This window comes from Galeopterus variegatus, unplaced genomic scaffold, assembly GCF_000696425.1.
Source record: "Galeopterus variegatus unplaced genomic scaffold, G_variegatus-3.0.2 Scaffold1448, whole genome shotgun sequence".
In the NCBI taxonomy this organism is placed as follows: domain Eukaryota; kingdom Metazoa; phylum Chordata; class Mammalia; order Dermoptera; family Cynocephalidae; genus Galeopterus; species Galeopterus variegatus.
Window position 1 is genome coordinate 295,530 of NW_007727559.1, and position 24,246 is coordinate 319,775.

Below are 24,246 nucleotides of genomic sequence, written 5' to 3' on the forward strand. Positions count from 1 at the left end.
GGGTGCTCTATTCTATTCCATTGATCAGAGTCTCTGTTTTTATACCAGTACCATGCTGTTTTGGTTATTATAGCTTTGTAGTATAGTTTAAAGTCAGGTAGAGTAATGGAAAAATGGAATTAGAAGATAATGTGAATTTCTCCATGAACTTTTTGAAGACCCCTTTTATGCACACTCAGTATACATCGTGGTAGGAACTAAATAAAAAGTGTGCTATTAATGCACAAAATGAATGGCTTGCTACTGTTTGGAATTGTGGTATTTGGTCTTGAGGTCTCTCTCTCTGGAGAGTGGCTATGAATTCCAGTCCTGCCATGATGGGGTTTTAGGGGAGTTTATTGTGGGTATTTGTGCTTTTCACAGGATACTTCTTTATCCTGGCAGATGGCCAATGCCTAAGCATTTGACTCATGACCAGATGTTCCTGTCACAGGAAACTTGCTTATATTGGCAGATGCCCTTTTGACTCCTGTCTAAACTGTGTCCAGTTAATTCCTACCAACATAGCCATTTTCTCTCTAGGAAATACCTAAATGGGAGAAAAGTTAGGTTTGAGTGTGTGGGTCAGGTGACACAGGAGGCAGCACAACAAAACACATGAAATAACAGAAATAATGTTATTACTTACAGACCTCAGAGAGAAGAAGGAAGCATGATTTGTAGGTCAGTGGGAAGTGGGGAGCCATGAGAACACATGAATTCAAGTGGATGGGGAGTGAGAATGAGAGAGGGACCTGAAGGCCAAAGCCATTATTGGGTTCCAGGGCATTATCCAAGCAGGTTTCCTGTGGGTAGAACTAATTGTTGGGTTTAGAACAAAGAGTCAGAAGTTCCAGAAAGTCATGCTGTGACTGAGAGGAAGTCGCTGTGCATATCTGCATAGCCCATGTGGGGTGTGGGGGTGAGTGGGGCCAGTCTTGTAGGTCATATCTAGCTTTCCCATAGGCAGGTGGTCATCAGGAGATGTACTTAATAAGGCAAATATATTGATTGACCACCATGAGGAACTGAAGGAGGCAGAGAATGGAAACTGTCAAGGATGACTAAGTCATGTTTCTGATGTGAGAATTTCAACTTATACTCAGTGGTTGTTAAGATAATGTAAAATTATAATGATTACTACAGCAATCCTGTATGTGGACATCTCCCTGTTTTATACTGTAAAAAGAATTAAGGATGTTTTAAAACCTAAAATTATACTGGCTAGGTAACTTCTGGGGGGACTAAAAATGTGTTTTTAATGCTAACATTAGGGGTCAACCTTTGTATTTCTTTTTAATTCTAACTGCTTTTCTTGTAACATTGGACATAAAATTGATGCCAATTTTATGAGAGAAACAGAGAGAAAGTAGGGAGAGGATAGAGGAGCATAATGCTCAGATTTTCTTATCCTTGAGTATTTCTTTCAGATTTTCTCCAGAGGGTTCTTCTGGCAGATTTTTGATTTCAGGCAGGGCTTGATTAAAAATAAATCAAAATATTTCTCCAAGTTGCTTGGCTTCTGTGTTACCTGTTTGACCCATTGTTTCTTTTAATTTTGTAATATATGATAGAATTTTCAGAACTTAAAACATCTTGTGTACTTTATTTCTTATTAATGTGTGCAATACGTATAAAAACTTTTACTAAAAGTTCTTTCTTTTCTTTTTTCTTTTTTTCTTTAAACAAACAAACAAAAAAACAACCCTACAGAATGCTGCCTTTTTATATGGTCTTGGTTTGGTTTACTTCTACTACAATGCATTTCATTGGTAAGTTGGTTTATACCAGGTGTTTCCAGTAGTATAATTTTTACCTTTCTGTGCTTCTAATCATGTTTAACTCCTTTCCCACTGTGCAACACACCTGTTAATACAGTTATACTGGCCAGTAACTAGTAACTTGATTTTAGGCTCTTAACTTTTCACTAATGGCCTGTAACTAGTAATCTAATTATAAACTCTCAACTTTTTACAAATTGTCTGAAATTATTAACCTGATTATAAACTTTCAGTTTTCTACTAATAGGAATAATAATAATACATTCTTCAGCTTTGAGGATTAATTGTGATAGTAATATAAGAGAAGTAGTAAACTCTAAATTATAGGAAACTTTTTTGGCCCTGCTTTTGTTTTTTTCCCCCTTCAAGTTGTCTGAGAGTCCAAAGGAAGATGAATTAGTAAGTACATGGTCAAGATTTGCAACCATGTTTTGTGGGTTACCCTGAGTATTTATTTCCGAGTTCTAAAATATTTATTGACAGCTATTTGATAGGGTTTCTCAAAGGTGAATATTTAACTTTAACTTGGATACCTTTTCCTACTATTTATTTTTTCTCCTCTGCCTTTGGGCCATTTAATTACAAGTCTGGAAGTGCTGAATTGTTTGTTAGATAACCTGTTGATAATAGATTCTCATAACAATTCTCCGCCTTAAGAATTACTCATTGCCTTAAGATATCTTAAACTTAAGTCACCTACCTTCTTGTGTAATGAATCATATTTAAAACCAAGAATAAGTTGGCAGTAGTTTGAGGTCTCTGTAAGCTTCTTAGAGATTCTATTTGGAGAATTCACAATTCTGAACCTTTAGAACTAGAAAAGGTTTTAGAGAGATCACTTAGTTTAATCCCTTAATTTTGTTAGTGTAGAAAATAGGATGTAATTTTCAGTCTGTGTTATTTAACCGTGTACATAGTGGTGCAAATGGCCCATTGTTCAGGTCCCCTGTCTAATAATTTAAAGCATGATTCCTACTGAAAGAAAAAAATATCATGTTTTGTACATGACCATCAGTGGCATTGGAATCATAAGACCTTTCTGATCATTTATAGTTGGGAAGAGCACAGAAGGTTGCAGACATCAGTGGTAGGACTAATAAAGATTTTAGGGAGATAAAATGTAGAAGTAAGACTATAAGTACTAAATGGAATAATTGGTTGTACTTTGCCCTGTGTAATGATGGAAAGATGGTTGTTTTTAATCAGTATTTGTGATTATTCCACTGGGCATATAGATAATATCATTTTAGCTAGCCAGAACTAATTTAGGTGAAATCCAATATAAGACCAGAGAGAAAGAAGACTAAAGTTATGAATAGTCAGTTGTACCTCGTGTTGGTCAATTTTCACATAGTTATGATAACTCATGATCTCTTAGGATTGAAGATAAGAATATAAGATCAATAGAGACATAAAGCTAGCATAGATTCAAAATATTAATTTCTTTACCATGTAACTGTGCTTAGATGGCAAAAGTTGTAAAAGATGAGTGTATCTTTCCATATGTTATCTTTAAATTATGCTTATATGTTTCCCGGAAACCTTATATTTTAAATGCTTAATTTTGCAGTAAAATATGTAATCACATACTTTTAGAAGTAAGAAATGAACTATCAAAATAATTTACTAAAGATGTGCAGTATTGCTTTGTCTCATTCAGTGGTGTGTCTGGTATCTACATCTTTTTGTACTGTGTAGTAAGTTGACATTTGTTTTGGAAACATTTAAGATTCTAAACTTTCACCTTTAAGGAGTTTGGAGAATAATTTAGAATCAGAATAGACTTTTTCTCTTTTTGTCTCTCTGGTAATGTTTGTTTTTGAGAAAGTAATAATTTACATTTCTAATAATAAAAAATATTCAAAATACATTTAGTAAAAGGTGATTCTCCTTTCGATTTTCTCCATTGGTAATTAACATCTTTAAAAAGATAAAATTTAAGGCAGTATAGTATTAGGACAAAGGTAGAATGGTAGATCATTGAAGATTGAATCACATTGGAGAACCCTTAAGCAGTCTCATGGAAACATGATTGATGACACAGGTGTCACTATATTGCTGTAAGAGTAAGAATGGAAATATAGGAAACCGATTTGGAGGGGGAAAAAAAATGACTCCTTTCTGTATCACACCTATTTCTAATAATCTCCAGGTGGATTATAAACAAAAATGTGAAAGGCAGAATAAAGCTTATAAAAGTAGATTTGTGTGGAGCAGAATAGAACCAGGGTTAACACCCTTACCTTCTCACCTTTTCAAAAACTTTTCTACTGCTTCTCTTTCTGAAATGTTTAAGGAGAAATTTGAATGAGTTATTTACTTTACAATTTTTATTGAACATTTAAAATTGTAGAATTATTGACAAAATTGAGAAAAATTTATTCTGAACTTCCCTTCCCCTTTCTAATCTGTTTTATAATTCATTTATGTCATTTTAATAAAATTGGTATTTCGACTAAAATTGGGTATTTATACTACAAAGCAAAATACATATATGTATTTAAAAATTACAACTTCTTATGTCTGTTTTTTTTTTCAGGGCAATTAAAGCATTTCAAGATGTGCTTTATGTTGACCCTAGCTTTTGTCGAGCCAAGGAAATTCATTTACGACTTGGACTTATGTTTAAAGTGAACACAGATTATGAATCTAGTTTAAAGGTATGTGGCGAGGGTTTTTCTGAGATACAGTATTGTGTATGCATGTGTGTGTGTGCACACACTGTTACATGTTATTCAGAAGTGTTGAGATTTATATTAGCGCTATAAAAATTTTGGAAAATTTGGGATATGAACTAAAAGGTAAGAAAGGTAGGGGTTGGGTTCCAGTGTGCAAAATAGATACTAAGATTTACAAGGTAACTTTTCAGTGAAGTAAGATTTTTTTATTTTTAATTTTGAAAACATTTGAGATAAGAAGGGAAGTGAACGTTTTTGTAAGTGTTACTTTCCTGGAAGTGACTGCCACCATAGAGAAGAGAACAGTTAGTGATGCTATACTATTGACCTAATCATTCACTATTGTTTTGTATGGGTTTCAGAAATCTGTCCACTTCTAATAGAATATGTGTCATAGCAAAATTGTATAATAGAATATTCTTTGTAAGGCTTTTGGACTGCCGGTTGGTGAGTATAAAAAAACATTAGGGAAAATAGTACATTATTGTTTAAATACCTTAATTCTAATGGAAATTAGATTTTTCAAAAATATTTGTGGGGGCCGGCCCGGTGGCACACTCAGTAGAGTGTGGCGCTTGGGAGTGTGGCAGCGCTCCCGCCAAGGGTTCAGATCCCATATAGAGACTGGTCTGCTCACTGGTTGAGCGTGGTGCAGGCGCGACACCGAGGGTTGCGATCCCGTTGCCGGTCGCGGTGCGGGCGCGACACTGAGGGTTGTGATCCTGTTACCGGTCACGAAAAAAGACAAAAAGGGAAAAAAAGAAAAAAAAATTTGTGATTTCTTGGTTTGTGCCATCATTTTATGTTTTCCAAAGCTTTGAATGGAAATAAAGCTTCCCAGTAAGATAACAGCATTGCTTTTTGAAGGAATTAAAGCTTCTGGAGAAAAGCATAAAGTTTTATGAATTTACGACTATAAAGAATGTTTACTATTTTCAAATCTTTTGTAGATTTTCTTCATATTAAAGGTGGAGGATACATGTGTGATTTAACAGTGGGATTTACTTTGTTCTCACTAACATGAAATTGCTAAATAAATGCTTTTTAAGAACTGTCATTGGGGATTCCCCAGACCACCCTTAAGCTTAATGATTTGTTAGAAGGACTCAAAGATCTCAGATAACAGTTATACTTGTGGTTACAGTTTATTACACTGAGAGAATACAGATTAAAATTATCAAAGGATAAAGGCACATGGGGGAGAGTCCAGGAGAGAGCAGGTGCAAGATTCACCGTGTTGTGTCCAGTTGCACATGTGTGAGCAGCACTTGATGCTCCCTGCAACAATGTGTGACAGCAGGAATGAAATATTGCCCACCAGTGGAGCTCATTGTGCTTACTTTCCAAGATTTTTATTGTGGTTTGTTCATAGAGTCACCAAGCACTCACTGCCTAGCTCTCCTTAGTTACTTAATCTCCAGCCCTTACAGAGTGAAGTCTGATATTATGTGGCCTCAGGCCCCCACCATAAATCATGTTGTTGTAACTGACCCAGGGCCCCACTTAAACAGGCACTCTTTTGCAGGATATTACAGCTATCTCCCAAGAACCAGTCAAATGTCTGACCTTTCATGTGCAGGATCTGACCAAGGTTCCTGAGTTTTAATCCATTACTGCATGCTTTATTTATACAGTCCCTAATTGTTATAGATATTAAAGTATAAAGTCACACAAACTACCTCTGCCTTTTATGAGTTTTTAAAGAGATTGATAGTGGTGGCACATAGATAGTCAATCAAAAACACTAAATCATTGCAAATAGATTTTGAAGAATTTAGATCACTCAGATATCAGTGAAAAGTGCAGCTGAGGAGATTAAGTGCAATTGGTGTGGAGAGTGGGACAGAATTTCCACTTTCCTCACATGAACAGTAGTATTTATCAATTTGTATTCTATGGAATATCAGTGGATTTGTTATGGAAGATAAGTACAGTTATGCCACCTTGTAGTTTTTCCTCTTGGACTTTCAGTGTATGTAATAGCCTATCAAAGGCTCTGTCTAACATGTCTTACAGTGAAAAACAAATACATGATAATATTCTAATAATATATTTGTTAGACCACAGCAGTATTTTATGATTGTGTTCTCTGGAAATACGTACAAGGGAAAAAAATAAGAGCAGACATTTTTTCCCCCTATAAATACAGAATGTATGTATAAAAACCTCTAGAGAAAGATTTATCTGAATATTAATTCAGTGTATTTTAAAGAATTCTATGGATGCAAAGCTCCCATTTTAATGAGGTGGCAAATTTAAGATCTTTTTTAATATGCGGAGGAGTGTTCGATAATGTTCATAGGTGCCTTGAAAGTGTTTCTGTTTACTTATGTGTAACAGAAACATTCCTGCATGCACTTTAGTTTGCTTAGGTATAGATAAAGGGTAACAGTACTTCAGGTGATATTGATTTTAGGAAAAATGTCTTAGGTACATGCGTGAAGCTTTCTTCTGTGCCATTTCTTAATTAAAACGCTTGACAGCTTTCTGATGTTTATTTTATTTGTATAGGAAGTTTTGGGGAGTTTTTGTCATTAGTCTTTTGTGTAGTATGAATATGTCGTTTGATTTTTATTTCATCCTGATATTTGCTAATAGAAATATTCCTTGTCTATTGTTGCAACTGTTTTAGACATCAATCGCTTTAATTAAGGAGGAGATATTTCTATGTGTTGCTTAAGTATTTATCATTCAAAATGAATAAAGGTGGGAATCAGAATGAGTGTCTCCCTTTGGGAGGTCTCCAGTTTCCTAAATCGGTCTGGTGTAATTTAACTCCACCATCCAGATGTGGAACTTCTGATGACCTTTCTGCTACACCAGTATGTTTCCTAGATGTGTATTGGTATGGACACGTTGGGCTTCAGTCTTAACAAATTCGGAATCAAGTTGGTTCACATATGATAGAAATTGTGGTTACTTATATACAAAGTCCAGTCTTCAAGATTATTAATTCAGTTGTTCAGATACCTCATCAAGGATCCATATATTCTTTTGTACTCTGTTGGCTGTTTCCATCTTTGATATAAGACAATTACCAGGTGTAATCAAAGTGACTTGTTTTTTTTTTTCATGTCTCTTGTAGATACATTATAGAGTAATAGCGTAGATGCTTAGTATAATATGGGCATAAAGTAAGTGCTCAAAAGATGTATGATTATCATTCTCATGTTGATTTGAGGATGGAAAAGAGCACAACTTCCTGTTGCTGTTTTCAAGAATGACGAATAACTTTGTAAAAAGCCTCCAAGAAACTGTCTTGCCTCTTATTTGCCAGAAATAGGCTATGTGCTCATTCTTCAGAAATTTCCTCTCAGAGAGGATGGTATTACTCAATGTTATTTCCCTAAGAGAGGCATAGAACAGATATTTTGGAGTGGACAATAGTGTCAACTCTTAAGTCCATTACAAGTCAGATCTTCTCTGTCTCATTTTCTTCCTTGAGTTCCAAGAAAGATAAAGCATATGTATAGTATTTTTTTTCCTCCACAGCCTTGCCAACACTTGGTCAGTCTTTTCTTTTTTTAAAAATATTTTTTATTAGCATATTTATTATTACAAATCATACTTATTCTTTATGCCTGTTGTTCATTTTCCCCTTCCCCTCCCCCCTCTAATAACTATAGATTTGTTCTCTCCATCTGAGGGATTAACTGTTCTTCTGTTGGTTTGTTGATCTACGTGATCGGCACTACTGAGACAGTCCTCTCCTATTACCATCAATCAGATGCTTCTTCGATTGCTCTGGAATGTGCTTTGTGGACATAGAAGATCTCTTCTTTTTTTATGGTCTCTGCTGGTGTCTCTCCTTGTGTCAATGCAGTTGAAAGTCTGGTGTGCCATCTGCACAGTGGCTGTGACTGCTGCTATAGAGACTAGTTGCCTTTGTGGCAGCCAAGGCAATTGTGGTGGCTATGGTGGGCTACCCGTGTGGAAATGGTGTTTTTGGTGTGTTCTTTACCTGGGTGTGGCTGGGTTCGGCCTTCCCCAGCTCCATGCAGCTCTATGGCAATGTTAAGAGGATGGGAAATCCCATAGATCTGGGTGTACCAGATCTGTTTCAGTTTGTTTTTGAAACACCATTCCTGGCAGGGCCTTGGAATGGTGTTGGCCACTTGTCAAATTATGGCTAGTTTGGTCTCCCCCACTCCATGCCTCGGGACCCCAATGGGGCCCCAGGGCAGTGGTGGCAGCTTGCCTAGTTACAGCTGGGTTTGGCTTCCCTCAGCTCCATGCCCTATTCTAATATGTTGTTAAAGAGCAGTTGGGGGGAGGGGGAAAGAGTAAGGGGGCAAGAAATGGGGTGGGAAAAGGAGGAAGGAGGTGTGATCAAGGTCCATGCCACCCCATCATTTCTGCAGGGGAGACCAGGAGACTCCAAACAGTGGCTCGGTCATTCCTGGGCTGAGTACAAATGTCAGGGGGGTGTGGTTGAAGCCCTCAGCCCCCCACTGCCCTGGCTTAGGAGCCTTGGGTGCTTCCTGCTGTGGCTTGGTGGTCATTGCTGGGCTGGTTATGGATGTCAGGGGGGGTGTGGCAGAGACTGTTGGCCTCTCATTTCCCAGCTGAGGAGCCTAGGGCACTTACTGTGGTGGCTCGGTGGTGGTCACTGGGCTTGTTGCATATGTTTGGGGGGGCCTGGCTCAGGCCCTCTGCCCTATCCTGTCCCTGACTTTGGAGCCCAAGGGGCTTCTGGTCCTTCTTGGTTTTATAGTTGTTCTTTGGTGGTATTAGACCTTTACTAGTTAATATCAAACTTTGTTTCTGATCTCTAGGATAAAATTTTGTATAAAATTGGCTGTGGTGTAAGTCAGGAATCATTTAAGGAGCATGGCAGTTCAGAATGAATTTCTTTTAACTCTCCTGTGATAACTACAACCTAATCATTTAGATCCTGTTTTAATAACACTTCCTCAAGGAGGCACCTTTACCTAGGTTAGATCTCTATGACACAGCCGACTTTGCACCCTTTTCTTTCATTTGAAATACTTGCCACAGTTGAAATGAATCTATTGCATGAGCACAATTTGTTTTTCTGCTTGTCTCTAGCTAGAGCTTATTGGTGAAAGGATCATGTTTATTGTTATATCTGTAGTCCATGGCCTTAGGCACTCAGTTATCTGTAAAATGACAATATTTTAGGGCTTTGTTTGTATGGCATTACCAAGTTCAAGGTATACTTGATGAACAACTTTTTCCTTTTATCATAAATAAGAATTTAAAAATGTGTTTTATTGAAGGACGTAAATAAGCGTAAATAAGCATATTCTCAATCATATTGAATTCCACTTCATAACTTTACTTTTGGTGCCCATATATGCATTTAGATGCCCTAAGAACTTCACCTGTGACCACCATTAAACTTTAAATTTATTAATCCATTCAAGGGCATGTCCCTCACAAGCTAATCACCTCTTCAAGGCCCCACTGTTCAATTACCATAGTAGGATTTCCCATCCTCTTAACATTGCCATAGTGGGGATTCAGTTTCTAATATGTGGGCTTTGGGGGACACAATTCAGTCCACAGCAGCAAAGGTCTGTTTTCTCACATCTGTTTAATAATTATGGTTTCAAGGTAGATTAGACTTTAAATTGTAGTACAGTCTGAATTGTGGCTGTTGTGTTGCCCTTTTTTGTGTAGAAAAAAATAATTAAGTAGGGTTTACTTTTAACATTTCATAGATTTAAAGATAGGCCTTTTTGTGTTGCTCTGGTATCATATTAAGCATTCACATTTGCCACTGCACACCAAGGGAAAATTAAAACAGGGTCCTCAGTGTTCAAATGGTGGTTTTTCCTTAGTAAATGAGGTACCTGCCCCCCCTTTTGCTTTAAATTTTTATTTTGAGAATATGGTAAATCTACATGCTGTTGTAAAAAAGAACAACAAAAACAAACTGAAACAGATCTGGTACACCCATCAAATAGTTTCCCTCAATGTTAACATCTTACATAACTACAGTAGTCCTTCCTTTATCCACTTTCCAAAGTATCAGTTACATGAGGTCAACCATGGTCTGAAAATATTATATAGAAAATTCCATAAATAATTTATAAATTGTAATTTGTGTGCCATTTTAAGTAGTGTGATAAAATCTGTACTGCCACCATCTGTCTGACCCAGATGAGAATCATCCCTTTGTTTACTCTGTATTAGCTACTTGTCTGGCTATGAATCATTTAGTTGCTGTCTTGGATGAATTTGATTACTGTCATAGTTTGCAATGCTGTGTTCAAGTGACCCTTATGGTACTTAATAATGGCACCAAACTGCAAGAATAGTGATGCTGGCAATTCACATATGCCAAAGAGAAGCGTTATGTGTTTCATTTAGGCAGAAATGACTTAATAAGGAAAAAAAATTGTATACTGTGGTAAGAATGAGTCTCCTATTGGTAAAATTGTGAGGACGAAAAAAAAAACACATGCTAGTTTTGCTGTTGCACCTCAAAATGCAGAAGTTATAGCCAGAGTGCTGTGTGATAAGTGCTTAGTTAAGATGGAGAAGGCATTAAATTTGAGGGTGGAAGAGAAGAATAGAAACACTTTTCAATTAACCTCCATCAGGTTTGGTAGCATCTGTTGTTTTCGGCTTCCACTAGGGGTCTTGAAACATCCCCCAAGGATAAAGTGGATGGATGTACTCCGTTACCACTTCTTCATGCTAATCCTAACACAATTAGTCAGTCGTTCTTTCCACTAACCACATTTGCTGAAAATAATAACATATCCATCTACTCTCTACCAAGATGTTTACTTCCATCAAAAAGTCATAAAATATTGTTGCTTTGTAAGATAGTTTTTCTTCGGTATGAAGATACTGGTCTGGAGGGGGAAGTTGTTTACAGGTGATTTTAAGTTCTTACATCAATAATGGTCTTGGTCAGCAGCTTGTTTCTATCGAAAGCACACGTCTTAAATGACTATCTCAAGTTATTTATCGGCACCTATTTCTGAAAAGAAAAATATTTCAAATGGATAGAAAAGCTGTATTATTCAAGGCTTGAACTGAGAGGAAAATGTGTATCTGTATTCCTTTATAATAGATGGCTACAGGTCAGACTTTGAGATATTTTTTAACTAAAATGTGAAATTTTAGAGAAAATCGAGAACAAGAAGAAGAAATGCTGCTTCTCTTAGTCTTTCTAAAATGTCTGCATTCGTGTGTATGTGCGCGCATGCGTGCGCTCAACGTAACAATGGGCTTATCAGAGTATAAGTGCATTTTTGACTTAAGATATTTTCAACTTAGGATGGGTTTATTGAGATGTTACTCCATTGTAAGTCGAGGAGCAACTGTTTTGTTTACTTGAAGACTGAGAGATTCAGGTGTTTTTTTTTTTTTTTTTTTTTTTTTTTTTTTTAGAGTTTTTAGTCTGATACATTTCTATTTAGTTTATAACCAGTTACTATAATAAATTTTAAAAAGCTCTACATAACAATGGAATAGTTTCCTTTTGTATCATTTTATTCTAACCATCAAAAACCTTTTTTGTCTTTTGCGCGACCGGTAAGGGGATCGCAACCCTTGGTGTGGTGTCGCCCACACCGTGCTCAGCCAATGAGCGCACTGGCCATTCCTATATAGGATCTGAACCCGCGGTGGGGGCGTCCTCGCTACGCTCACAGCGCTGCACTCTCCCCAGTGCCACGGGGTCGGCCCAGTTTTTTTTTTATATAACAAAAACATTCATGTAGTTGATAAAGTTAATTCTTTTCTGCATCCTCCATTTTTAAAAGTCTCATGAAAATAATTTGATAACATTCAGTTTTCAGCAATTAATTTTGAATGTAGTAATTTTATGTGGTTCGGTAGCATGTTTTAGCTGAGTAGCAGTTTCTTTTTTTTTATGATAGACGTTAAATGGCTGAGGAAAAATTCATTTTATGCAATTCTAAATTTAGTGCATTAATTTTTTGCTTTCTTCTTGCAGCATTTTCAGTTAGCTTTGATTGACTGTAATCCTTGTACTCTGTCCAGTGCTGAGAGTAAGTATTTTTAAATACAATATTTGTCTGTGTGTGTATTTGTCTTTTGATCAAGAGGATAGGACAAAGCAATTTATGACTATGAATACATTTTTATGTGTATAGTATCTTGGTTTTGTCGGTTATTGAGAAAAAGAATGGGATGGCATGTGCCTGATTCAGAGACATTAATATATTGTGCAGTTCAGTCTATTTGAGTATATTAAAAAAACAAAAAACAAAAAAACTTATCAGTTTAATTATTTGGTAACTAGAAATGTCTGGTATCTCACACAGCACTGACATAGTAATTACCCACTTTACACCAAACATTATTAGTTGTTATTCCTTTCTAGTGTGTATCTTTTTAAATAGAAAAATTATGTCTGTTCATGATTTACATATTCATAGTCCTTGAATATTGTTTGAAACTCTTCTAAGTACTTGTGATGTTGGAAAAATGAGAAGCTTTCAAAGCAAAGATGAAAAAAAATGGAATGAAAAGATATTTTTATTTTATGAATAAATTACAAATGTATAGTTTAAAAAAACATATATTTATATGTTGCTTTTGTAGCTACTTAAGATAGATGATTGCAATTAATATTATTGAAAGGAATTACGTGATATGAAACTTTATGTTTTATGATTGTCCTTTGGGATGATAATGTTTATTCTGGTGTTCTAACACTAATATTTTAGGATAAAGTATTATGTTGGGACCTTTTGAGTTCGTATTTGTCACTTTCACTGCATCAGTGAAAATTGCCATATTGAATATTTTCCTTGTTGCTCCTCTTTTAAAGTATACTTAAGAGTGAGGAATGGAAATTTTTTACCTAACAAAAGGTGTTACTGTATCTTATGGGATGGTGAAGCCAGAGACATCTGACCACTGACTAAATCCAGAGTCACTGGTCAGTAAACCTGGTTTTAGGCTGCTACTTACTATTGATTTTTCCTTCCTTATTATCTTTATTAGATTGGTAGAAGTATGGGGAAAATGGGGCATAGATTTTTCATTATATTTTTTCTTTTTTTAATCTTTAATCCAGTTTCCTCCAATAATTCTAGGTAAGAACTCTATTAACTAGACTTGATGTGGTAAGCAGTACTGTGGTGGGAAAGGAGAGTGAGGAGGAAGAGCTCTCAACCTCTGTAGTCAGAGAGGTATTACTATATATAGGACTTTTAAATTTTTTATTTTTGGGGGTATTAACTTCTGATATTTTCTTTTTCTGTGAAAAAAAATTCTTATTTTACCTTCATAGCCAGAAGTTCATAGCCAATTAGTTTTACTTCTGATATTTAACTACTTACAAAACAGTGACTTTGTTCCAAAAGTTGTTTGATTTTAATTATAAAATTTGGGGTCATTTCTCTTTCCTGAAAAGGAATTTTTTGTTACCTCATGCATCATTCTCTAATGTGGGTGTAGGGAACTTACTAGAAAGCTTGAGAACAAATTGAAAAGGCAGCTTGCCCGGTCTTTCCATAGGCTCACTGAATTGGAATAATTTAGGAACTGAGCTTGGGTTAGGGTTAGGGTTAGGGTCAGGAAGAATTTTTTTCCATTTGCTGTGTACAAAAGTAAAAAATGTAAAATGTTTGTACAGGTATCAAACCTTGGACCTTGCTATTTAACAATCTGAGTTAACTGGCCACGAAAATTTTATGTTTCTGAAGGGAGGAAAGAAAAAGGGATTCATGCTTTTGTGATTGCCATGGGCCATTTCTTAAAAAAACTCTACAAAAATAAATATTCTACATATAATTTTGGAAGGTTCTTCTAGATAGAACCTAAAACAAAATAAGAAAAGACATTGATAAATAGAAACCATGAAATTTAAGTATTTAGAATTTAGATCTAATGACCTGTTGATTATTTATTTGTGTTGATCATTCCTGTTTTCATTAGATCATACGTGCTCTGGTGATAGGGAATTGGGTCTTAAGAAGAGCTGCAAAAAGAAGCCAAAATATTCTCCTTTTATTTGGTTTTTCAGATTTTTTTTGGTGTAATCTTGTCTTATAGGTAGTTGACCTCTTTTTCTTTTCCTTCTTTAAATAAAAATCATCTAGAAGGATTGAAAGAAAATTTATTCCCCTGGTGTTACTAGTATCCTGAACCTATGACTTTTTTGGAAATGTTTTATATGAGATTTAATATTAAGAAACAATATGTGCATTAAAAAGCACATGTTTTTTATATAGTAATATTATTATGTTTTTAAGATAAAAGTTTTTGAATACTGCTAATCAAGGTATATGTTTAAGGTCGTATTTACTCAATGTTTCTGATTTGAACTTTAAAATTTATTAGAACTGTGAATAAGTGGATGGAAATTTAATATAATTATGACTTATAATGAATGTTTTTGTTAGTATGCTCATGGTCTTTCATAGATTTAATTTTACATTGTTTTATTTAAAAGTTTTAAATAAAACACTCCTTAATAAAATGTATATTCTATAGCATTAGCATTTGCTTGTTTTATATACACTGTTCCTGCTTGTGTTTCACTTTAGTACCTTTTTTCGTGATCTTTTCTTATGATTCATTGCAGTTCAATTTCATATTGCCCACTTATATGAAACCCAGGTAAGTATTGTAACTTACCTTTTTTTGAAAAGATAACTTCTTAAATTGTACATTTTTGTGGGGTACAATTTGTCATTTCAATGTATGTGTATATGGTATAATGACCCAATTAGAATAGTTCATATCTGTCACCTAAATGTTATGGTTATAACATTCAAGATCCCTCCCCCATTCCCTTTCCATTCTCTGTTAACAACCAATCTACTCTTTTTCTTTTTAATTAATTTATTTATAATTCACTCATGATAATTGTATATATTTATGGAGTACAATGTGATATTTGGGTACATTTATACAGTGTTCAATGATCATACAGGTTATTTAGCATATCCATCACCTCAAGTGTTTGTCACCTGTTTGGGTTGGGGACATTCAAAATCCTCTCAATTGGCTACTTGAAGTTATACAGGAATATGTTGCTGATGGTAGTCTCCCTGTACTGTTATAGAACACTACATTTTATTCTTCCTCTCTCTCTCTACAATTTTTGTGTCCTTTGACCACCCTCTCTCCCTTGCCTCTGCCCTCTCCCCTACCTGTCTCTAGTAACTCTTATTCTATTTTCTATTTCTATAAGATCAACTTTTTTAGCTTCCACATATGAGTGAGAACATGTGGTATTTCTCTTTCTGCACCTGGCTTTTTCACTTAACATTGTCTTCTACAGGTTCATCCATGTTTTTCTGAATGTCAGAAGTTCATTGTTTTCTACGGCTGAGCAGTATTCCATTGTGTATATATACCACATTTTAAAAATGCATGGATGGACATTTAGGTTACTTCAGAATCTTAGGCTGTTGTGAATACAGCTGTGATAAACAGGAGAATGCAGGTATCCCTTTGACACGTTGATTTCCTTTCTGTTGGCTATACAGCCGGTATGGGATTGTTGGATCATACAGTAGTTCTGTCTGTACTTGCTTGAAAAAGCTCTGTATTGTTTTCTGAGATGGCTGTACTAATATACAATCTCATCAACTGTGGAGGAGGGTTCACCTTTCTCCATATCCTTGCCAGCATTTATTTTCTGCTTTTTGATAACAGCCAGTCTAACTGGGGTGAGATGATATCTCATTGTGGTTTTGATTTTTATTTCTCTGATGATTAGTGATTTTGAGCATTTTTTCATATACTTGTTGGTCATTTGTATAGTTTCTCTTAAGAAATGTCCATTCAGTTCCTTAGCCCCTTAAGATTTTTAAAGTTTATTGATTTTTAAGTTATTTTATTTTTTGCACAGAAAACATTGCTTTATTAAGGATGTTTGTCAACACATGAGGAGTACAAAGCGCTCCTTAAGGCACCTGCCCTGGCAGAGCCAGGGTCTGGAAGCCTCCATGAGTGAGCAGGACAGGATGGGACTGAGAGTTATGCACCAGCAACATACAATCATGCAGGGCCTAGTCCATTTTTAAATTAGATTATTTGTTTTCTTAACTGTTGAGTTGTTTCAGTTCCTTTTATATTCTAGATATTAATCTCAAGCATAGTTTTCAAATATTTTCTTCCGTTCTGTAGGTTGTCTCTTCACTTTGTTCATTATTTGCAGTGCAGAGGTCTTTTAGTTTGGTTTAATCCCATTTGTTTATTTTTTGCTTTTGTTGCCTATGCTTTTAGGGTCTTAAAAATAAAGTATTTGCTAGTCCTATGTGCTCAAGCATTTCCCATGTTTTCTTCTAGGAGTTTTATAGTTTCAGGTCTTACATTTACATCTTTAATCCATTTTGAGTTGACATTAGTATATGGTGAAACATAGGGATCTAGTTTTATTCTTCTGCATATGGACCAGCAGTTTTTCCAGCACCATTTATTTGAAGAGACTGCCCTTTTGCCAGTCTCTTCAAATACTTGGCTCCTTTGTTGAAAATCAGTTGGCTGAAGATACATGAATTTATTTCTGCATTTTCTATTCTGGTCCATTGATCCATGTGTCTGTTTTTGTGCTTGTACCATGCTGGTTTGATTACTTTAGCTTTGTAGTATAATTTGAAGTTAGGATGTGTTATTGTTCTTTTTGCTCAGGATTGCTTTGGCTATTCAGGCTCCTTTGTTGTTCCATATAAATTTTCAAATTGTTTTTTCCGTTTCTCTGAAGTGAGTCTTTGGTGTTACACATCTTTTCCCTGTGTAACAGATATGAAGAAAAGAATTATGTGAATACTCAAGCACTATGTATGCATTGAGGCCTGGATGGACTGCGTTTCAGTAATTTCTCCATTAGGAGGAGTAAAACTGAAAATGGCAGCTCCCTCCAAAGTTAGCCTTTCTCTTTTGTTGTAAGGACAAGGAAGTTTTACACGAAAATTCAGTTGATTTAACCATTACAAAGACACAAGGATATCATCAGAATTATGGCTAACAAATGGAAAGCTAGTAACATCATTGAAATAAGCAAAGTGACATTCCATAATGCAATTTGCAAAAGGTTAAGTCGATCCACTAACAAAAGCTGATCTTATAAACACTGTTTTTCCCTACGGCAATTTCCCAGTATCTTTACATATCAATCAGTAACTTGTCTATCCTTGAGCCAGCAGCCATGCTGTGTTACAATTCTTTATCTTACAACAGAGACTTTTAGCCTGGGAAAAGTTTCCCGTCTTTTGCAAGGTTAACATTTTATAGGTACTTTTAAGAAGTTAGGCTAAACCTGAAACTACAGGGAACTAGACTCTGTGAAATATATTTGCTTTATAAATGTAAGTATACTCCACACTTTGATATTTTGGTGGGGATTGCATTGAATATATAGATAGATTTAAATTGTGTGCTCATTTTGATGATACTGATTCTTCCAATCCTTGCACATGGAATGTTTTTCCATTTTTTAATGTTGTCTTTAATTTTTTTTTAGTCAATGTTTTATAGTTTTCCTTGTAGAAATCTTTCACCTCCTTAGTTAAATTTATTCCTAGGTATTTTGTTTTTTTGTCACTATTGAAAATGGGATTTCTTTCTTGATTTCTTTTTATGGTATGTATGCTATTTGTGTACAGAAATGCTGTGATTTTAGTATATTGGTTTTGTGTCCTGCCACTTTACTGAATTTATCAGGTCTAGGATTCTTTTGGTAGTGTCTGTAGGTTTCTCTCTATGTAAAATCATGCAATTTGCAAGTAGGACAATTTGACTTTCCCCTTCCCAAATTGGATGCCCTTTATTTCTTTTCTTGCTTAATTGCTGTGGCTAGGACTTCCAGTACTATGTTGAATAAAGGTGGCATACCCATCTTATTCTAATTCTTACAGGGAAGGCTTTCAGACTTTTCCTGTTCAGTATGATGAGAGCTGAGGATTTGTCATATATAGGCTTCATTAACATACTTTTTTCTGTACCTAATTTGTTAAGAGTTTTTACAAGGAAATCAAATTTTATTAAATGCTTTTTTGTGTGTCTATTGAGATAATCCTGTGTTGTTTTCTTTGATTCTGTTGATAAGATGTAGCACATGTATTGAATTGTGTATGTTGAACTATTCTTGCATCCCTGGTGTAAATCTCACTTGGTCATGCTGTATAATCTTTTTGATATGCTGTTGGGTTTGGTTCACTTTTTTTTTTCCCCCACTTGTTCCTATGTGTATCTGAACCCTTGACTTTGGTGTTACAACAGGTTTGTAGTCTTTTATTGGGGATTTCTGTATTTGTGTTCATCACAGGAATTAGCTTGTAGTTTTCTTTTTTGTTGAGTCCTTGCCTGGTTTTGCTGTAAGGGTGATGCTGGTCTCCTTTTATGAGGAAGTATTCTGTCTGCTTCAGTTTTTGGCAGTATTGGTATTCATTTTTTAAATGTTTGGTAGAATTTAGCACTAAAGCCATCTGGCCCTGGGCTTTTCTTTGTTGGAAGACTTTAAATTACTGATTCAATCTTGTTGCTTGTTATTCATCTGTTTAGATTTTCTGTTTCTTCTTGGTTCAGTCACAGCAAGTCATATGTGTCCAGGAATTTATCCATTTCTTCCAGGTTTTCAAATTTATTGGTATGTAGTTGTTAATAATAGTCTCTGATGAACTTTTATATTTTGGGGGTTCAGTTGTAATGTCTCCTTTTGTATTTCTATTTTATTTATTCAGGTCTTATCTTTTTTTTTTTTTTGCTTAGTCTAGCTAGTGGTTTGTTGATTTTGTTTATCTTTTCCAAGAATAAATATTTGTTTGATTAATCTTTTATATTTTTAGTCTCTATTTCATTTATATCTGTTCTGATTTTTATTATTTCTTTTCTTCTACTTTTTTTGGATTTAGTTTGTTCTTGCGTTCTCATTCCTTGAGGTGCATTGTTAGACTGTTTATTTGAAATTATTTGATATATTTGACATAGGTGTCTATTGCTATAAACTTTCCTCTTAATTATTGCCTGGACTGTATCACATAGATTTTGGTATGTTGTGTTTCTGTTTTCATTTGTCTCAAGAAATGTTTTGATTTCCTTCCTAATCTCATCTTTAACCCTTGGTCATTCAAGAGCATGTTGTTTAATTTTCATATAGTTACATAGTTTCAAAAGTTTCCCTTGTTAATGAATCTTCCATTGTGATCAGAAAAAATACTTGATATGATTTTGATTTTTTCTGAACTTGTTGAGACTTATTTTGTGGAATAACATGTTTAATCTTGGAGAATGTTCCATGTCCTGTGGAAAAGAATGTGCGTTCTGCAGCTGTTGGATGAAATGCTCTGTGTATGTCTATTAGGTCCATCTGGTCTTTGGTGCCACTTAAATTTGATGTTTTCTTGTTGACTTTTTGTCTTGGTAATCTGTCCAATGCTGAGAGGGGCTTGTTAAAAGTACTCAGCTATTATTGTGTTGGTGTCTGTCTCTCTCTCTGAGGCTGATATACCTGGGAGTTCGAGTGTTGGGTGCATGTATACTAATAATTGTTATATTCTCTTTCTGTATTGATCCATTTGTCATTATATACTAACCATTTCAGTCTCCTTTTACAGATTTTTATTTAAAGTCTGTCTTATTGGATGTAAGTATAGGTACTCCTGTTTTCTTTTGTTTTCATTTTGTATGGGATATCTGTTTCCATCCCTTCACTTTTCAGTCTGTGTGTGGGTTTGTGGGTAACGAGTGTTCCTTGTAGGCAGCATATGTATGGGTCATGTTTTTTCATCCATTTGGCCAGTCTGTATCTTTTTTTTTCCCCCCTTTTATTTTTGTCTTTTTTACTGACCGGTAACGGGATCGCAACCCTCGGTGTCACTCCCGTACCGGGGACCAGCAAGGGGATCGCAACCCTCAGTGTTGCGCCTGCACCGCGCTCAGCCAGTGAGCGGGAACTGGTCTCCACATGGGATCTGAACCCTCGGCGGGAGTGCCGCTGCGCTCCCAAGTGGTGCACTCTCCAGTGCGCCACCGGGCCGGCCCCAGTCTGTATCTTTTAATTGGGGCATTTAATTCATTTACACTCAAGGTTATTATCAATATGTGTGTTCTTACTCCTATCATTTTATTGGTTGTGTTCTGGTTGTTTTGTGTATCCTTTGCTCCTTTCATTCTTTGTCATCTTATTGTTTATTTTCACAGTTTGATGATTTTCTGGACTGATGAGATTTGATTCCTTTTTCTTTCTATTTTGTGTATCTCCTCTATTGAAGTTTTATATTTTAAGGTGTTTCCATGATGATTGTTATTGTTCTTTCTCTTCCATACATAGGACTCTCCTAATACCAGTCTGGTGGTGATGAATTCTTTTTTTCGTTTTGTTTGTCTAAGAAGCATTTTTATTTATTATTCATTTGTGAAGGGTAGCTTTGCTGGGTATATTAGTCTTGGCTGACACTTTTTTCTTTCAGTACTTTGAATATATCATTCATTTTTTCTGTAGGAGTTCTGCTGAGAAGTGCTGTTCATCTAGTGGGGATTTCCTTATAAGTGAATTATAGCTTTTCTTTTGTAGTTTTTATTATTCTCTTTTTTGTCTTTAGTACTGGATAGTTTGACTACAGTATGTGTTGGAGAGGTCCTTTTTGGGTTAAATCTATTTGAGGACCTCTGAGCTTCCTGGATTTGGGTGTTTGTATCTTTCCCAAGAATAGGGAACTTGTCAGATATTAATTATTTCATTAGATAGGTTTTCAATATCTTTTTGTTTTCTTCCCCTTCTGGAATGCCCATAATTGGATATTTGTTTTCTACGTAGTATCACATAGATCGTGTAGACTTTGTTCATTCTTTTTTCTTTTTTTTTTTGTTTTCCTGTGTTATTTAGAAATAGCTGCATTCAAGATCAGAAATTCTTTCTTCTGTATGATCTAGCCTGTTGTTGAGACTCTTGGTTGTATTTTTTATTTCATTGAATGAATTATTCAGTTCTAAAACTTGCTTTTTTTTTATGTCTTTTTGAATTTCTCATTCAGATCATGAATTATTTTATTGAATTTTTGAGTTGTTTGTATTCTCTTGTATCTTAGAGAATTTCCTTAATATTATTAAGTTGAATTTCTTTTCTAGCAAGTCATCAATTTCTGATTCTTTAAGATTGGTTACTGGAGCATTAATTTTTTTTTTTCCTTTTTGTCTTTTTTCGTGACCGGAAACGGATCGCAACCCTCAGTGTCGCGCCCGTACCAGACCGGGACCGGCAACGGGATTGCAACCCTCGGTGTTGCCCCCGCACCTCGCTCAGCCAGTGAGCGGGAACCGGTCTGTATGTGGGATCCGAACCCTCGGCGGGAGCGCCGCCGCGCTTCCCAAGCAGCGCACTGTAGCAGTGCGCCACCGGGCCAGCCCTGGAGCATTAATTTTTTTGGTGATGTTATGTTAACCTTGTTTTTTCATGTTCCCAGTTTCCCAGTGTTCACATCTGTGCTTCTGGAGGAACAATCACCTTTTTGAATTTTGTGGAGTGGCTTGCATAGGAAAAGACTTTCTCCTGCAAATGCATTCTAGAGTGTTGATCAAGTAGAGTGCAGTGGCTTTGTTCTGGGTAGGTGCAGTAGTGTAGACTGTATGTAGTTTCTTCAGCTGTAATCTGCTTTTGCTGTGTCTGAGAGTAACTCGGTGACTTTTGCTTTGGAGGTTTGTAGCAGTGGTGGTACAGCTTTTCCAGGGAGGGGATTGCTGGGTTGGTTGATAGGCTGGGGGTGCCATGCACCCTGTGGATCAGTTGTCTCAAGACCTGGCTCACTGGGGATGCATTTACTGGATTGATTCTCAGGCTGGGGTTGTGGGTATATGGATTGTCAGGGTCTCTAGGACTGATTTGCCAGTGGCATGGTCAATGTGCTGCTTCTTTGACAAGTGGTGGGCCTGCCACGGGTGTATCTATCAGCCAGGCTGTTTCTTACTTGGATGCTGTGTGTGTGTGTGTGTGTGTGTGTGTGTGTGTGTGTGTGTGTGTGTGTGTGTAATGGCTTAAAGACTAAGGGGTGCCCATTAGAGGCATACAGCTGGGCTCTTTCTCTGCACAGGAGTTGAGGTACCTTTGGCTTGGCTAGCTGAATACTGGTCAGCTGATGGTTTATCCCCTGCACCACTACTTGGGCCAGGTATGAGGCCATGCTCTCTGGCAGTTTGGAAGCAGGTCTTTCAAGGGCAGAGCCACTGCTTCTCAGGAGGTAAGCGAAGCCTGGAGGTGGATTTCTGAAAGGGGCCCAACCAGCTGCCTTGTGGGTTGTGGGTGAGATTGGGAAGTGGGCCTGACAAGAATGGGTGTAGCCATCTTCTGGGGGAAGCGGATAGCCATCTTCTGGGTGAGGCCAATAAGCAGGACTGTTTTTGTTTGTTTGTTTGCTTTTGTGGCTGGTAAGGGGAGCCAAACCCTTAACATGGGTGTTATCAGTGCTGCACTCTACCATGTGAGCTAACTGGCCAGCCCCTAGGCAGGACTGTTTAAGGCAAAACTGCTTTTCTCTGAGAGGGTAGGATGTGCTTTATTCCTACTGGCCTGAGAGCACATTCATTAGGGTAAAGACCTGTTAGCTGTTTTTCTGGGTTGGGGTTCGGTTGCATGGAGCCCAACCAGCTATTGGAGAGAAAGAGGATATGTAAAGGAAGGGGGACAGTTTGCCAGACATTGGTCTGCTTCTCTTTTCTCTGGCTGGGGATGTGGGAGTATGTCAGTTTTGTAGGCCTGGGATTGGCTTCCCAGATGTGCACAACTGGGGTCATAGCTGCTCTTGGTCCAGGCTTCAAGCCATTTGATCAGGGTGTTGTAGCTTCTCTTGTGAGTTTTGGGATGAAGGTTGGGCCATAAGGCTTTGCAAGTGACCGGAAACGGATCGCAACCCTCAGTGTCGCGCCCGTACCGGACCGGGACCGGCAACGGGATCGCAACCCTAGGTGCTGGGTCCGCCCCTCACTCAGCCAGTGAGTGGGAACCGGTCTGCATGTGGGATCCGAACCCTCGGCGGGAGCGCTTACGCGCAACCCTCAGTGTCGCGCCCGTACCGGACCGGGACCGGCAACGGGATTGCAACTCTTGGTGTTGCACCCGCACCTCGCTCAGCCAGTGAGCGGCCGGTCTGTACGTGGGTTCCGAACCCTCGGCGGGAGCGCCGCTGCGCTCCCAAGCGGCGCACTGTAGCAGTGCGCCACTGGGCGGGCCCAAATAAATACATTCTTATATATGCTTTAAATGAAATGAAATGTACCAGACAATTTCATGCTTTAAATGAAATAAATGTATCAAACAATTTAATTCAGTCTGGGTAGTATATTCTTTACTCACTAAATATGTTTGAAATTTGCTTAATATATCAAGTTATTCAATAGGATATCTGGCATATGAATGAATGGCAAATGAATGAATTTGAGATTTGTGTTTGAAATGTGTGTGGTAGTTTTTGTTCTGTTTTTGGTGGCTGGCTGGTATGGAGATCTGAACCCCATGACTTTCGTGTTACAAGGCTGTGCTCCAACCACCTGAACTAACTGGCCAGCCCTCTGTGTGTTTGTTTCTGTAACTACCTTAAACTCTTTGTGATTTAATTCACTCCTTTTCTGTTGCTTTTAACAAAATACTTGGATCTGGATACTTTGTAATAAAATGAAATTTATTTCTTATGGTTTTGGTGGCTGGGAAGTTGAAAGAGCAGGGAATACATCTTGTGAGGGTATTCCTTGTTGGTGGCTTCAGAGACACATGGTATTACGTTGCAAGATGGTGGAGCAGAGAGAGACTGACTCTCATGTGCTCTCCTTTTAAAGACCTCAGAACCACACCTCCGACCACCATTATTAATCCACTCACTACAGCATGGCTCTACAATCCAGTCACCTCTTCAAGG

At 36.8% G+C, this 24,246-nt stretch overlaps 1 protein-coding gene across 17 annotated transcripts in view; it reads left to right on the top strand.

The window, feature by feature from the left end:
- Positions 1 to 24,246, top strand: part of LOC103593947 (lysine-specific demethylase 6A-like) — a 141,675-nt gene that overhangs the window by 46,571 nt on the left and 70,858 nt on the right. For 16 of the 17 annotated variants that reach the window (XM_008577089.1, XM_008577084.1, XM_008577072.1 and 13 more), the window contains exons 5-8: positions 1,693 to 1,751; positions 4,300 to 4,420; positions 12,375 to 12,429; positions 14,976 to 15,010. In XM_008577089.1, coding sequence (XP_008575311.1) covers positions 1,693 to 1,751; positions 4,300 to 4,420; positions 12,375 to 12,429; positions 14,976 to 15,010 — 270 coding nt within the window. The remainder of the gene's footprint in view (positions 1 to 1,692; positions 1,752 to 4,299; positions 4,421 to 12,374; positions 12,430 to 14,975; positions 15,011 to 24,246) is intronic. The other variant, XM_008577085.1, reaches the window with a different exon arrangement.